Here is a 12100-nt window from a genome sequence, read left to right as displayed (position 1 = left end):
CACTTGTCCCAATGTTTCTCTGTTGGTCCATCCCATCGATTGGCCTCAGCTAGAAGTTTTGTGTTCAGTTCCAAGAATTCCCTAGCCATCATGGCCGTTGCTGAGAATTCTGGGAACTGAAGCCCAACTAGCTGGAATCTTCTATCTTGGGGAAGGTTGCTCTAGACATGTTACCAGAATTAGCTTTCCACTATCTTTCACTTCAATCCCAGCAATTTCCTGTTTTGCCCCATTCCCTCCCATCTTTGTTTCTTGTAGCCATAGGTGGAGACCCAAGGAAAGAGATGAGCTGACTATATGCCAGGTGATGACCAGGATCACAAACAGTGTAACAGATACTTGTATCCTGACAGCCCTGCTTAGGAAGGAAAAATCTCAGGTTTATATATAATAATTCTGGTCTTCTCCATTAGGAGACAGTTTCAGTGCTTCTGCCAGATTTTATTTGTCCTGCAAGACTTTTTGGCTGTCTCCTAAACTAGAAAGCATCTCAAGGCACAGACAAATTTGATACAGCTTGCCTAAAAGAGATTCTGGTCAGGGCATATCATCTTCAGATGTGCAAAGCGCCAGAATCTCCAGTGCCAACTTTTCCTACCCTCTTCCTTTCTTGTAAATTTAACAGAAGGAAGTCCTCTGCATCAGTCTGGAGATGATGGAGCTATGATATATCGATAGAGGAATGGTCTGGAAGAGCAGAAGATGCAATTCTGATGCATTCTTCCCTGTGCTACTTACATTAATTCCCATTTTGGTTGGTGGTGGAGCAGCTCTCTTGGCGGTAGAGGTGCTGGCAGAAGGTTTGAAGAACATCTAAGAATACTACCAAGAGCAATAACTCCATCATCCCAGCAGCAAATATCTACACTGAGGGTCAGCGCAATACATGTCCAACTCCCCACTCAAGGCAGAGTCCATGGGGCAATTTTCAGCTCATCACTCCTAGTACAGCCAACCTCCCATGGTGATTGTTGTGGGGATAAAATGAGGGAAGGTCCTATGGATGCTACCTTGAACTCCCAAAGAAAAGGCAAGATACATATGCAATAAAGAAATAAATATCTGCTATTGCACCATGATAGAACGGTTTCCATCAGACCAGAGCACCGCAACCAACATGATGCTAACTAGGATTATACTCTTTGCCTGCATATGAACAAGCATAAATGCTAAAATAAAAGGGAATGCTTTTGAAAGAAATGTCCCCATCAAGCTATACCTCCCCACTCTGTTATTTATATTGTGAGTAAAATGTATCTAAGCATGGTTACAGAGGGTCTTTCCAAGAGGACTCCTTCCCTCCCATATTTCACATCCAGCAAAAAGGTGATATTTTATCCAGGAGACAGCATCTTTAACAATGTGTTCTTTTCTGTCTGAACTATCACCTAGCATCAACTTTTTCTGGTTAAAACAACATCCTTGATATGACCCAAAGGTTATGGAATTAATCTAACCAGGGAGAAGTTAGATTAATTTAAATTAAAATGGTTCATTTTCATTTGACCCTTTGTTCTGCTTAACTCAGAAAGTGAATAATTGCAATTCACTTCCAGCTGATGTTGAAGGAAAATTAAGATTTGAAGACATCAAGACAATGAAAAAGAATCCTGTTGACTTGACCTCTAAAGTCATAGCTTGAGTGGGACAAATTTGGAAGCTATTTCATTGATTTCTCTCTTTTGCACCAAATATGTTTTTGGTTCTGAAAGTGTGCCTTAAAGGTGGGAAAGAAGAAGGGTTGTCTGATCCTGAACCGTAAAGGTAGTCATGCTGGGTATATTAATTCTGGCAAAATCCCTATGAATGCCACTAGATTTAATCTCCTCCTCAACGTGCTTTAGGCTGTAAATAGAAATATTTAACTCTATACATAGAACTATTTAACATCAGCCTACACATAAAACAACTTTTGGGATTTCCTTTCAAGGCTTCATAATCATGTCTTTGATTACAAAGTTTTGCAAGGAAATCCCAAACGTTCTAAATTAAAGGCTTAGAATCTCTAGTGAAGATGGTAGCACAGAAGACAAGAAATATATAAAAATGACTAGGGGAAAAAACAAGGCAACCCAAACCCAAACTAAACCGTGACCCCACCCCCCTTGCAATTTAGCTAGAAGCAAAAAGAGCCCCCAGTCAAGTTTCTATGGATATAACCCTGTTGCTTTCTTAGCAGCAGGACAGGAATGGTTTGTCATGGCCTTTAGGGTTTTTTTTCCTTCAATTTCCCAGTCTAATTTACAGTCTTGTGTCCTGATGTCACCCATCCAAGTACTAACCAGGTCTGACCCTGCTTAGCTTCAGTAGTTGCCCAAATGTCAGACTGAATGGGTAATTTGATTGGATTGGAGACATAGGGGAATTAGTTCACTATTCCTACAATTCGTTGTAAGATTGCAGTCTAGTGTAATTCAGGGACACCTACTATCTACCAGTCCTAAGGCATTTACTTGGATGCACAATTTCCTCCTAATCCTATTATTTCTTCCTAACCCAACCCTTTTACCAGTTTACTCCTAAATCTCCTTCCACCCTAAACTTGAAAACTGCGTTTAAGTGCCCTGAATGCACCTAATGATGAAAGAGTGGGCATCTGTACAAGGCTATTATTGTGCTGCTTTCAATGTGTTAAATGACACATTTAGTAGTTAAAGTCATTTACATTACCTAACTCAAGTAAAGTGATTTTAGATGACGCTTATGATCTTTATCTTAAACGGATCCATTGTTTTTTTTAAAGAGGCTTGTTAAATTCAACGTCGTTATTGGGGTTTTCATTGAAAAGCATAGATAAAAATGTTGGGTGGTAATTATGTATGTTTTAGTGTGTTGTATACAAGACTTCAAAAATATTTGGTCCTAGTTGAAAATTGGAAATTATATTTGCATGGGGGATTCATGACATCTGGATAAATGGTTCTTGCCCGTTTTTAAAAATAAAATAAATCATACCATTTTGAGCCTGCTGAAAGTGTTACACAAAGTGTAACTTCGTTACTATGCAACACAAATTGTTAAAGGAACACGCACATACAGTTTCACTGACGAACCTCCCACAAAACGAGTATATAGATTTCAGCTGAAGAATTAAAGGGGAAAAAATAACTTCATGCTGTTTTCATAGAATTAATTTCCATTTAAGGGAATTCACTGGGCATAAGATTACAAATTCATTGCCAGCTAAATTTCGTCAGATTGCACTGTTATACATATTCATACTTAGAATCCCATTTTATTAAGAGGAAAGATGGATGCAATTTCATTTCGTTTGACTTAGGGGAAAAGAAATGAAATCAGGATTCCGAATTAATTGGATGCTGATCGGAAGGACGGGGGAAGGCAAAAACGAAAGCGGAGAACGCATATCGGGAAAGCAAGTATTTTTTTTGCTTTGGAGCATTAAAATTTGGGGGGGGGGAAAAATCACCCGAGAAAAATAAATGAACAATTTAAAAACGACTAAGAATTGCCACCGTTAAGTACAGCTTTAAACCACAGACCTGAAATCTCGTAGTTCTGAAATCTTCCCTCGCTAGCACTACTTCAGAGCAAGCACGAAAAATAAATCAATCGAGAGCTTCTGCTTGGAATTTGCAAACTGCAAACTGGAAAAGGGTCCTTAATTCGGCTTGGCTTTTCGGATAAAAAAGAACAGACCGCGGGGCGGGGGGGGAATGCGGAAAATCGGACCGGCCGCGACGCGAACAAAAGCCGAATAATCGACCTCAACTCTGAAAAGGCTTGCAAAACCAGACAACAACAACTAAACAAACAAAGATAAGCCCACATCAAGGGCTTCCCCCCAAAACTAGCTCAAGCCCCTTTTACTAGCCGCGCGCAAGTTTCAGACGACCAATTTGCCCAGTTTCTCCGTCGCGTGAATGAAAGCGAAGCGGCTTCCATTGTCCTGTGCCCGCGTGATTTTCACCTGATGGATGGTGGGGAGGAAGACGACGAGATATTCCTTTGGTGATTTAGGAGCCCAAGAGTCTGTTCGCTTCTAAACTCATCCCCCCCCCCCCAATAAATTACTTTTAAAAGCGAAGCGGCTATAAATCTGGTCATTTCATTTAAACACCAACCCGTGTCACTCCTGAAACCAGCATAAAGTGGATATTAGCGAGGTGGGGAATTAAGAAAAACTCTAACCCTGCTTTCATTTTAACCCCGCCGAAAAAAAAATGACCCCCGGGGCATCTCTTTCGTCTTGAACGGTCACTTTGCAGCCGCGACACCTTTTAAAATTTTGCAGGGGGAAGTCCGAAATTAAAAACGGGAGTGAAGCTATGGCGAAGCCGCTACCCCCGGGAAAACCGAGGCTTGGGGGTAAGAATCCGGGGCCGGGAAGGAAGCTCAGCGGTATTGTAAGTACCCTCCCTGCTCCTTCTAGCGGAAAAGACCAGGGAATTTTGTCTGGAATAAATGTAGGGCTAAGAATAGGCTGGCTGAGGGGGAAAACTTATCAGGGATAGGCCCCTGGGCTGCCGAAGAGTGGATTTTCTCTTGCACACCTTTCTTTTCTGCTGCAAAAAGTAAATGCATAGCCTCCTCAACAAGTTAGTAGAAACATCTTCCCCAACTAGCGTAAAACAGGAATTTAGATTTTTAATTTTAAAAAAACAGATTCAGGTTCAGCTAAAATTTGGAGCAGTCAAAGTATCCAAACCCTGGGAAGTAGTATTTTCAATCTGCATGCTAAAAAGTTTTGGTGCTTCAATGGTGGAGCGTATGTCCTGTTGTTCAGTAGCACTTAGTCTGGTATGTTTGCTAAGCTCTCTCTCATGTGAATTTTCCTACCAGCTAAAATTATTTCCACTTTTCCAAAGCATTGGAGGGTTCAAGTTGAATGGCTGGTCCTGCCTTCAGCCAAGGGATGCAGATCCAACACTTGTGGAAAGATGCACAACACTTAAAGTCCCTTTGATAGCAGTGAAAAATGAAAATTAACTCCGGAGGGGTGGGTAGGGGTGGGAACAGAATTACATTCATTTAACTTCTCAGGGGTGAAGCCTTTCCCCAAGGGCAACATTTGACTGATCAGAATTTTATCTAAATAACTTATTTCCCATTTGGGCTGGCTTCTGACAGGCCCTGCAATGGGGAAAGATCCAGAGGCATTTTATGCTGATGAGGTATGCGTGCTGATGTGTGCACACACCATGCCCAGGTCAAATCTCAAAGTCACAAACTCCAAAGCGCACTTGGCAACAGGTCAGGTGCATTCAAGTCAATGCATGTTCGGCTCCAAGTATATTATGCCTGGGTGGCACCTGGTTCTTCAGCATCTTTACAATATTTGATGTGCAGACTAGTATGACTAAACTTAGACCCTTCTTAAAATAGACTGAACACTAAGAATAAAGCTCAGCATTATATCTTCCTACGTCCCTCAAGGGCACTTTGCATAAGAATCAGTGAATTGCCACTTGGTCCTCTTTGGAATTGGCCTTAAAGAGGCCTTCAAATGCTTTCCTTCAATGATTGTGCCTGAAATACTTTCAGTCACACACTTAAATCATTTAGCTTTCCATGCCTATCTTTTGCCAAATCATCTTACTGTTCTGTGGCTTCTTTTGAACTGGGGTATGTTGCTTTGTGAAATCCTGTCCCTGAAAAGACACTTGTAACTTACATACATACATACCCACCCCCTATGCAGAAAAATACATGTGCACGGAAGTTACTCAGAAAAGTTAATGTTAGTCAGAAAATCCTAGTCACCCACACTTAAGAGATGAGAAATTAGATGAGAAATATTGGATATATTAACAACCAGGTTCCTGCATTTGCTAAGCAATAATATGGTCTGTTTGCTTTGTGTGAGCCGAGACATTCTTGTCTGCTAAACGTCTCACTAATTAGCACAATCTACAAATGAGGCCTACAAGTACCTTTCCATCTAAGCTCTTTTTAAGCAAATGTTTTGAAACTTTTTGTAAATCCTTGATTTCTTTTTGTTTCAGATTCAAGGTCATCCAATCTTGACTGTATAGTTATTTTCACACTAGGAACAACAGAATTCAGCTCCTAAAGCTCTCACTATGCACAGATACAGGGGCATGGCAGAACATCTTTTTACAGCTAGTTCCCAGTGTTATAGAAATTAGTTTCTTATCCTCAAGCAGCATTTGGTAAAGATTCTAGAACCTAAGGGCTGTAGCTTCTGGCACTCCAGATTTTAATCTTTTTTCCCAACTCCCAACCTTTTAACGTTTAGATGTTAGTTAGGATCTACAAGATCCCCTTGTAATGCCAATACTTATACAAAAGGTTTGATACCATTACCTAATAAAGCACAATTTTAAAACTGGGAAACACACTTTGGAGCTTTTGTCAAATTAACTTAAGTGCATGGGGATATTGCATAATATAAACCAGCCCCGCCCCACTGCCCCCGGAAAAGCCTCTAGTCAAAATGCTTTCATGACTTTCTGCAAGTAACTGAAAAACCTGTGGCTATAACAGGGGATTCTACTTCACCATCAATAAACAGATTTGTTCTCTATAGCCAATACAATTGTACCCAGGTTGCTTCTACAAACATTTTCTTTAGGAAATCTTTGGGAGAATCATGATAACCTTAGCCTGATATGGATTTCCACATGCAATACAGATGTCGCTTCTAAACTAAATCCCCTTTCTCAGCACAGAGTTATTTTCTGACATTTTCAGATCTTGGCTGAACCCAGTTGACACTCCCCACTGCCCCCTGAGAGCGCTGACCATGGCATGGTTCAAGCATCTGTGCTTTCTGTTTTTGAAGCACTTCCCAAACTCTGCCCTTTACAAGAGGGGCTATGGGGACCAAGGACATGAGCAATGAAACGTTTACAGTCACACTATCGGCTCTGAAAGGCCATTCTCTGGCTCCAAGTCGCTGATGGCAAATCACTACAGGAAACTGGCATGGCTACTGTTGGGGATATGCTACATACCATACGTGGGTCTCCGGCTGGATAAAGTTCCTTGTCTTGTCTGGAGGCTGTGCAAAACACTGCTCTCAAAATGCCCCGCAGGCCAGGATGGGGGCATCTCTGCTGGGCTGACATAAGCACCAGGATACGGGCTGGAATATGATCCATTGACCGAACGCACCAGAGTGTTGCCATACTGGTCACGCCCTCCAGCGCCCAGCAATAGCGGACCTTGGTAGCCCCCATCTCGACCAGCGCTGCTACCCCCGGGAGGGCTGTGGGTGTAGGAAAAACCTGACGGTGGGTGAGGGCTGCCAGCATTAAAGTGGGCTGTCTCAGCACTGGCTGGCTGACCCCATCCTGGGTGACTGCCCAGAGGATGGCCTTGGTGGGCAGGGTCACAGCTTTGCAAGTAGGGCAGGCCCTGCAGCATTGAGGAAACTCGGCTGGTGGGCACATACACGGCTGGACTTGCTGTTGAGTGTAGGAAGTTTCCGGAATCATGGGAGTAGGCCGACTGGCCAGGGTTAGGAGCAAGTGCCAAGCTCTGGTACATTTTATATCCTTCAAAACACAGACCACTTGGCAAAGCAGCGTCAAGAAAAGCCAACCACTTGGATGACAAGGACCAGGACAGGAACACGAAGGGCTTGGCTAATACCTTCTGGGCTGTTACAAGCGAAACAGTTTTCAAGCACCTGGAAAGGAAAAAAGAGAAAGTCAAGACCACAGCCAGACATATTTCCTCCCCATCAACCAATTTAGCTTCTTGGAGGTCCCTGTTGGATGGTCCACCACCATCTGGAAGGTGGCTTAGAACCAGCAAAGAGGTAGGAAGGTTGGTTAGACCAGTTTGGTTAAGGCACGAGGCTGGAACCCAGGAGACCGAGAGTTCTAGTCCTGCCTTGGTCATGAAAGCCGGCTGGGAGACCTTGGGCCAGTTGCTCTCTTTCAGTCCAACTCACCTCACAGGGTTGTGGTTGTGGGGAAAATAGGAGGAGGAAGGAGTATTTGTTATGTTCGCCACCTTGAGTTGTTTTCTATCCTACCTTTATTATTTTTACAAACAAATAAAAATGGAGCTCATGATGTCTAAGTTTAGAAGTACCAACTTTTAGATATCTAAAAATATTGGCTGGTTGGCAAAGTTTCCCCACCAGGATAGTTCTTTTGATAAGTCCCCCACATCTACATCTCATCCTTTCTTTATGGAGGCCAGACCACTGAAAGGATGGACATCTGGCTGAATGCTATCTGTTTAAAAGGTAATCTTCTCTGAGTCAGTTCCTGGTGGGGACACTGTCATGTCATTTTCTTGGCACCAATGTGGAAGTGGCATGTAATTGTCTTTTTTTTTTTTTACTTCCCAATCTAGTCTACAACCAGGGGCTTTCCAAGTGGTCTCCCTTCCAAATATTAATGAGGTCCAACTAGCTGGCTTTCAGTGGAAGTTCAGTTTGGCAGTTGAGAGAATAAAACCATGTCCTTAAAAAGTTAGAATCTTCACACCAGACCTGAGATTGTGCCAGGGCCACATTTTCAACCGTATGCCTGAAATGTCCTCCTGGCTACTTGGGTCAACACTAGAATTCCTCAGATGGTTGAAAGGGTGTTTTCCATCTTTGAAGATCTAAGTGAAGTAGCTTCACAAAGGGGCCTTTCTTTGCTAACCAGTACTTTGGCATAAGTACAGTGCATTCACAGAAGCCACCAGCAGTAAGATGGGTCACCTTGTGAAGGCAAAGGAGTTGTCCTCTTGGAAATTACTTCTTCAGCTGAAAGTGGGTAGCCCCATATTCAGGAAGAATTACTCTCAAGAAAGGAAAATCTCCCCAGGACAGTGAATCTGGGTTGTTATGCAATCCAAAAGCCGCTGAAGTCAACTGGATAACCTGCTGATTATATATTCCACTACTCAACATATTAACTACTTTCTCTAGGTGTGTAGCTACTCAGTATAATCCTACTGATCTTAAAAAGTGCAACTTCTAGAAGACAGCTTGTAGGTTACAGTGTTCTGTATTCTTTAAGATGCTTACAACTGCATGCTGTTTTGATTGTAAGCACATTTCTCCTATTGAAAGGCCTTGATAAATATGTCTTAAAGCACCCTTCCCTGACTTCTGGATATGTTGGGATTACAAATTCCCAGCCAGCACAGTGATTAGCTGAAGGCTGTAGAAGTCAAAGCACAACACACGAATCTGGATGCTAATTGGAAAACGTTGCATTAAACATATGGTTTAATGATATGCTTATCATTTTAAAACTGGAAATAGCAGCCTTGAGAGATGCAGTTAGGACCATGGCAGGGGGAAAGAGGAAGACTCATAGTACCAAAATGTTGGAGGGGGCCCTTGAGGCCATCCAATCCAAACTCCTGCTCAATAGGAACCCACATTAAAGCATCCAGTCAGATGGCTGCCCAGTCTGAAGATTTCCAGCAGTGAGAACCACCATCTTCTTTCATAATCAATGTCATGCGTTCCAAGATTCACACATCCATGCTATGACAAATATCCCCAGAGAAGCTATCATCCTCTCAAGAACAAAGTTAATCCTGCCTAGGAATGACAATATAATCTAGAGGATGCCCCCTTGGGGAACGTTGCCCTAAAGTTGAATGGAAGCAGATGCAAGCTTCAATCCCAATGTCTGAATAGGGGGGGAAAAAATTTAAAACTGCATTTCAATTCAATTGACAGATGCAGGAGGTGAAACTAGTGTATGGAAAATCACAAGAAGCTCATGTGTATAAATCAAGGAGAGCTCACAAAGAATTTATAAATACTGTGCTAAATCTAATTCAGAAATCCTCTTGCAGACAATCAGATGAAAATGGTCCTTTTGGCTTGGAATAAGTTGGGCTTCCATTTGTTGCACACCAACCAATGTCAACCCATTTTAGACTGATAACGGGTCACCTGGGGGAGAAATCCTAACCCCTCACACCTGACACCGTTCAAAATACTTCCACTGCCCCAAATCTCTCTTACTAAAGTGGATCTAGAAAAATGCACGAGTGAGACCTATAGATTACAACCCACTTGTACAATGGATATGATTTATAGCAACAAAAATGCTAAAGGGCTATAATTGACCCAGTATATACATTTTTAATTTATTGGCCACACCCACCCAAGATTGTGATGGGCATTGATTGGAAGAAAGAAGGAATTTAATACAGATTTAGGGAGGTTATCTATATCTAACCATTAAATACTATAAACTGGGAATCAGAGATGCCCATAAGGGGGTCCAGGAAGTCAAGATGGTGGCCACAGCCATGAGATCAAAGTGCCCTTCCTTTTTATACATAGGTTGCACTGCCTTATGAAGTGGGATGTTCATGCAATCACAGACTTGGAAGTAACCAGTGAGGTCATCTTGTCCCCCCTCTTGCTCAGTGGTGGATCTACGAGAGCAGTGTTTCCCAACCGTGGCAGCTTTAAGATGTTGAAGTCCCCACATCTTACAGTTCTTAGGATGGAGAAACATTGTCCTAGAGCATCTCTGACAAATGACCATCCAGTGTCCATCTGAAGGCTTTCAGCAAAGGGGAGCGCACCGCTTCATGTGGCAGCCTGTTCCACAGTTTCTACAGTAAGTAGATCTTCCTGATGTCTAGCCTGAACTTCCTTCCTTCTAATTTTAACCCACTGGTTCTGGTCCTGCCTTTGGGGTCAATAAAGAGTAGATCTACTCCTTCTGTGAGATACCCAGATCCCTTTCTTATCTACTAATGCCAAGCCCTGTTTTCTTCCCAGAGGTCTTCAAGCAGAGGCTCTATAGACACCTGGCCACCATGGTTGAGCAGCTTCTGCAGGAGGTTGGACTAGATGATCTCTGAGGTCCCCTCCCATTCTATGATTCTAACAACAACTGAACACTCAGAGCCACTGAACTAAACAGTGCTTCCTATCACCCAGACCTCTGTTCTGACCCAGCCCAGCCATTCTATCTGTGCCGAACAGAGAGCTGGATATTATTTAGGTGTTTACTTATTAACCAATTTGTATGCAACCTTCACCCAAACCTTGAGGTGGCTCCTCCTATCATAAACACAATGAAACACAACTATCCAGAGAATTGCAACAAACATTCCTCAGCCATCAGCTGACCATAAAACCAACATTAAACATCAGAAGTCCCTTGGCCGACTGCCCCTACTTTTTGTGACACCTTATGCCCCCAAAACTCCAAGAAAAAGAAGCCTCTTCGTGGCTTTTCTGAACGCTAATAGGCAAGGAGCCATCTCAGCCTCAAAAAAAAAGGGGGGGGGGCATTTCAGAATAAAGGATCTGCAACCGTGAATATACGTAGCTCAAACAAGTTGTGTGTATATCTGATTGGTGTCTTCCAGGTGGCCCCCAGATTCTGGCAGGGGTGCTAAGAGTTAAATGACAAGTGTCAAAGTTAAGACATTGATTCATGGCAATGAACCAACCCAAGAGCCAGTTTGGTGTAGTGGTTAAGGCACCAGGCTAGAAACCAGGCGACTGAGAGTTCTAGTCCTGCCTTAGGCATGAAAGCCAGCCAGTCCCTCTCTCTCAGCCCAAGAGCCAATCAGGTGTGGTATGAGAGTTCTAGTCCCGCCTTAGGCATGAAAGCCAGCCAGTCCCTCTCTCTCAGCCCAAGAGCCTATCAGGTGTGGTATGAGAGTTCTAGTCCCGCCTTAGGCATGAAAGCCAGCTGGGTGACCTTGGGCCAGTCCCTCTCTCTCAGCCCAACTCACCTCACAGGGTTGTTGTTGTTGTGGGGAAAATAGGAGGAGGAAGACTAGGTATGTTCCCTGCCTTGAGTTATTTATAAAAATAATAAAGGCAGGATAAAAAAATGTTTAAAAAAATCTGAACCAAGTCAGGAATGCTACGGACACTCTTCTTTGGGGAAAGAATTCCAAGGACAAATCAACCTTATTTAGCCAACATCTGTGTTAACAATTCTCATTCAACCCTAACATGGTTTATTTCTTTGGGTCTTGCATACTTTGAAGACCAATTGCCTATGGCTTTGCATTATAGGTAATCCAAGCTGTGAAAAAAAAAATACATCTCCATCCCACCCGAGGACAACATGGACACAGCTACGTGGTTTTTCTCAGCTGCACTGTGGAAGCAGTTTGTCCTTGCCTTTTCAGCTTTCTAGTCTAGCCTACAGCCCCAGGATTTCCTTGTGGTCCC

General features: G+C 42.9%; 1 protein-coding gene across 3 annotated transcripts in view; it reads right to left on the bottom strand.

Annotated features, from left to right (window-relative positions):
• Positions 1–12100, bottom strand: part of GATA5 (GATA binding protein 5) — a 39548-nt gene that overhangs the window by 24740 nt on the left and 2708 nt on the right. For all 3 annotated transcript variants that reach the window (XM_063296962.1, XM_063296963.1, XM_063296964.1), the window contains exon 2: positions 6939–7615. In XM_063296962.1, coding sequence (XP_063153032.1) covers positions 6939–7473 — 535 coding nt within the window. In that variant the 5' untranslated portion in view covers positions 7474–7615. The remainder of the gene's footprint in view (positions 1–6938; positions 7616–12100) is intronic.

This window comes from Candoia aspera, chromosome 3, assembly GCF_035149785.1.
Source record: "Candoia aspera isolate rCanAsp1 chromosome 3, rCanAsp1.hap2, whole genome shotgun sequence".
Classification (NCBI taxonomy): Eukaryota; Metazoa; Chordata; class Lepidosauria; order Squamata; family Boidae; genus Candoia; species Candoia aspera.
This window is presented reverse-complemented; position numbering and strand designations above follow the sequence as displayed.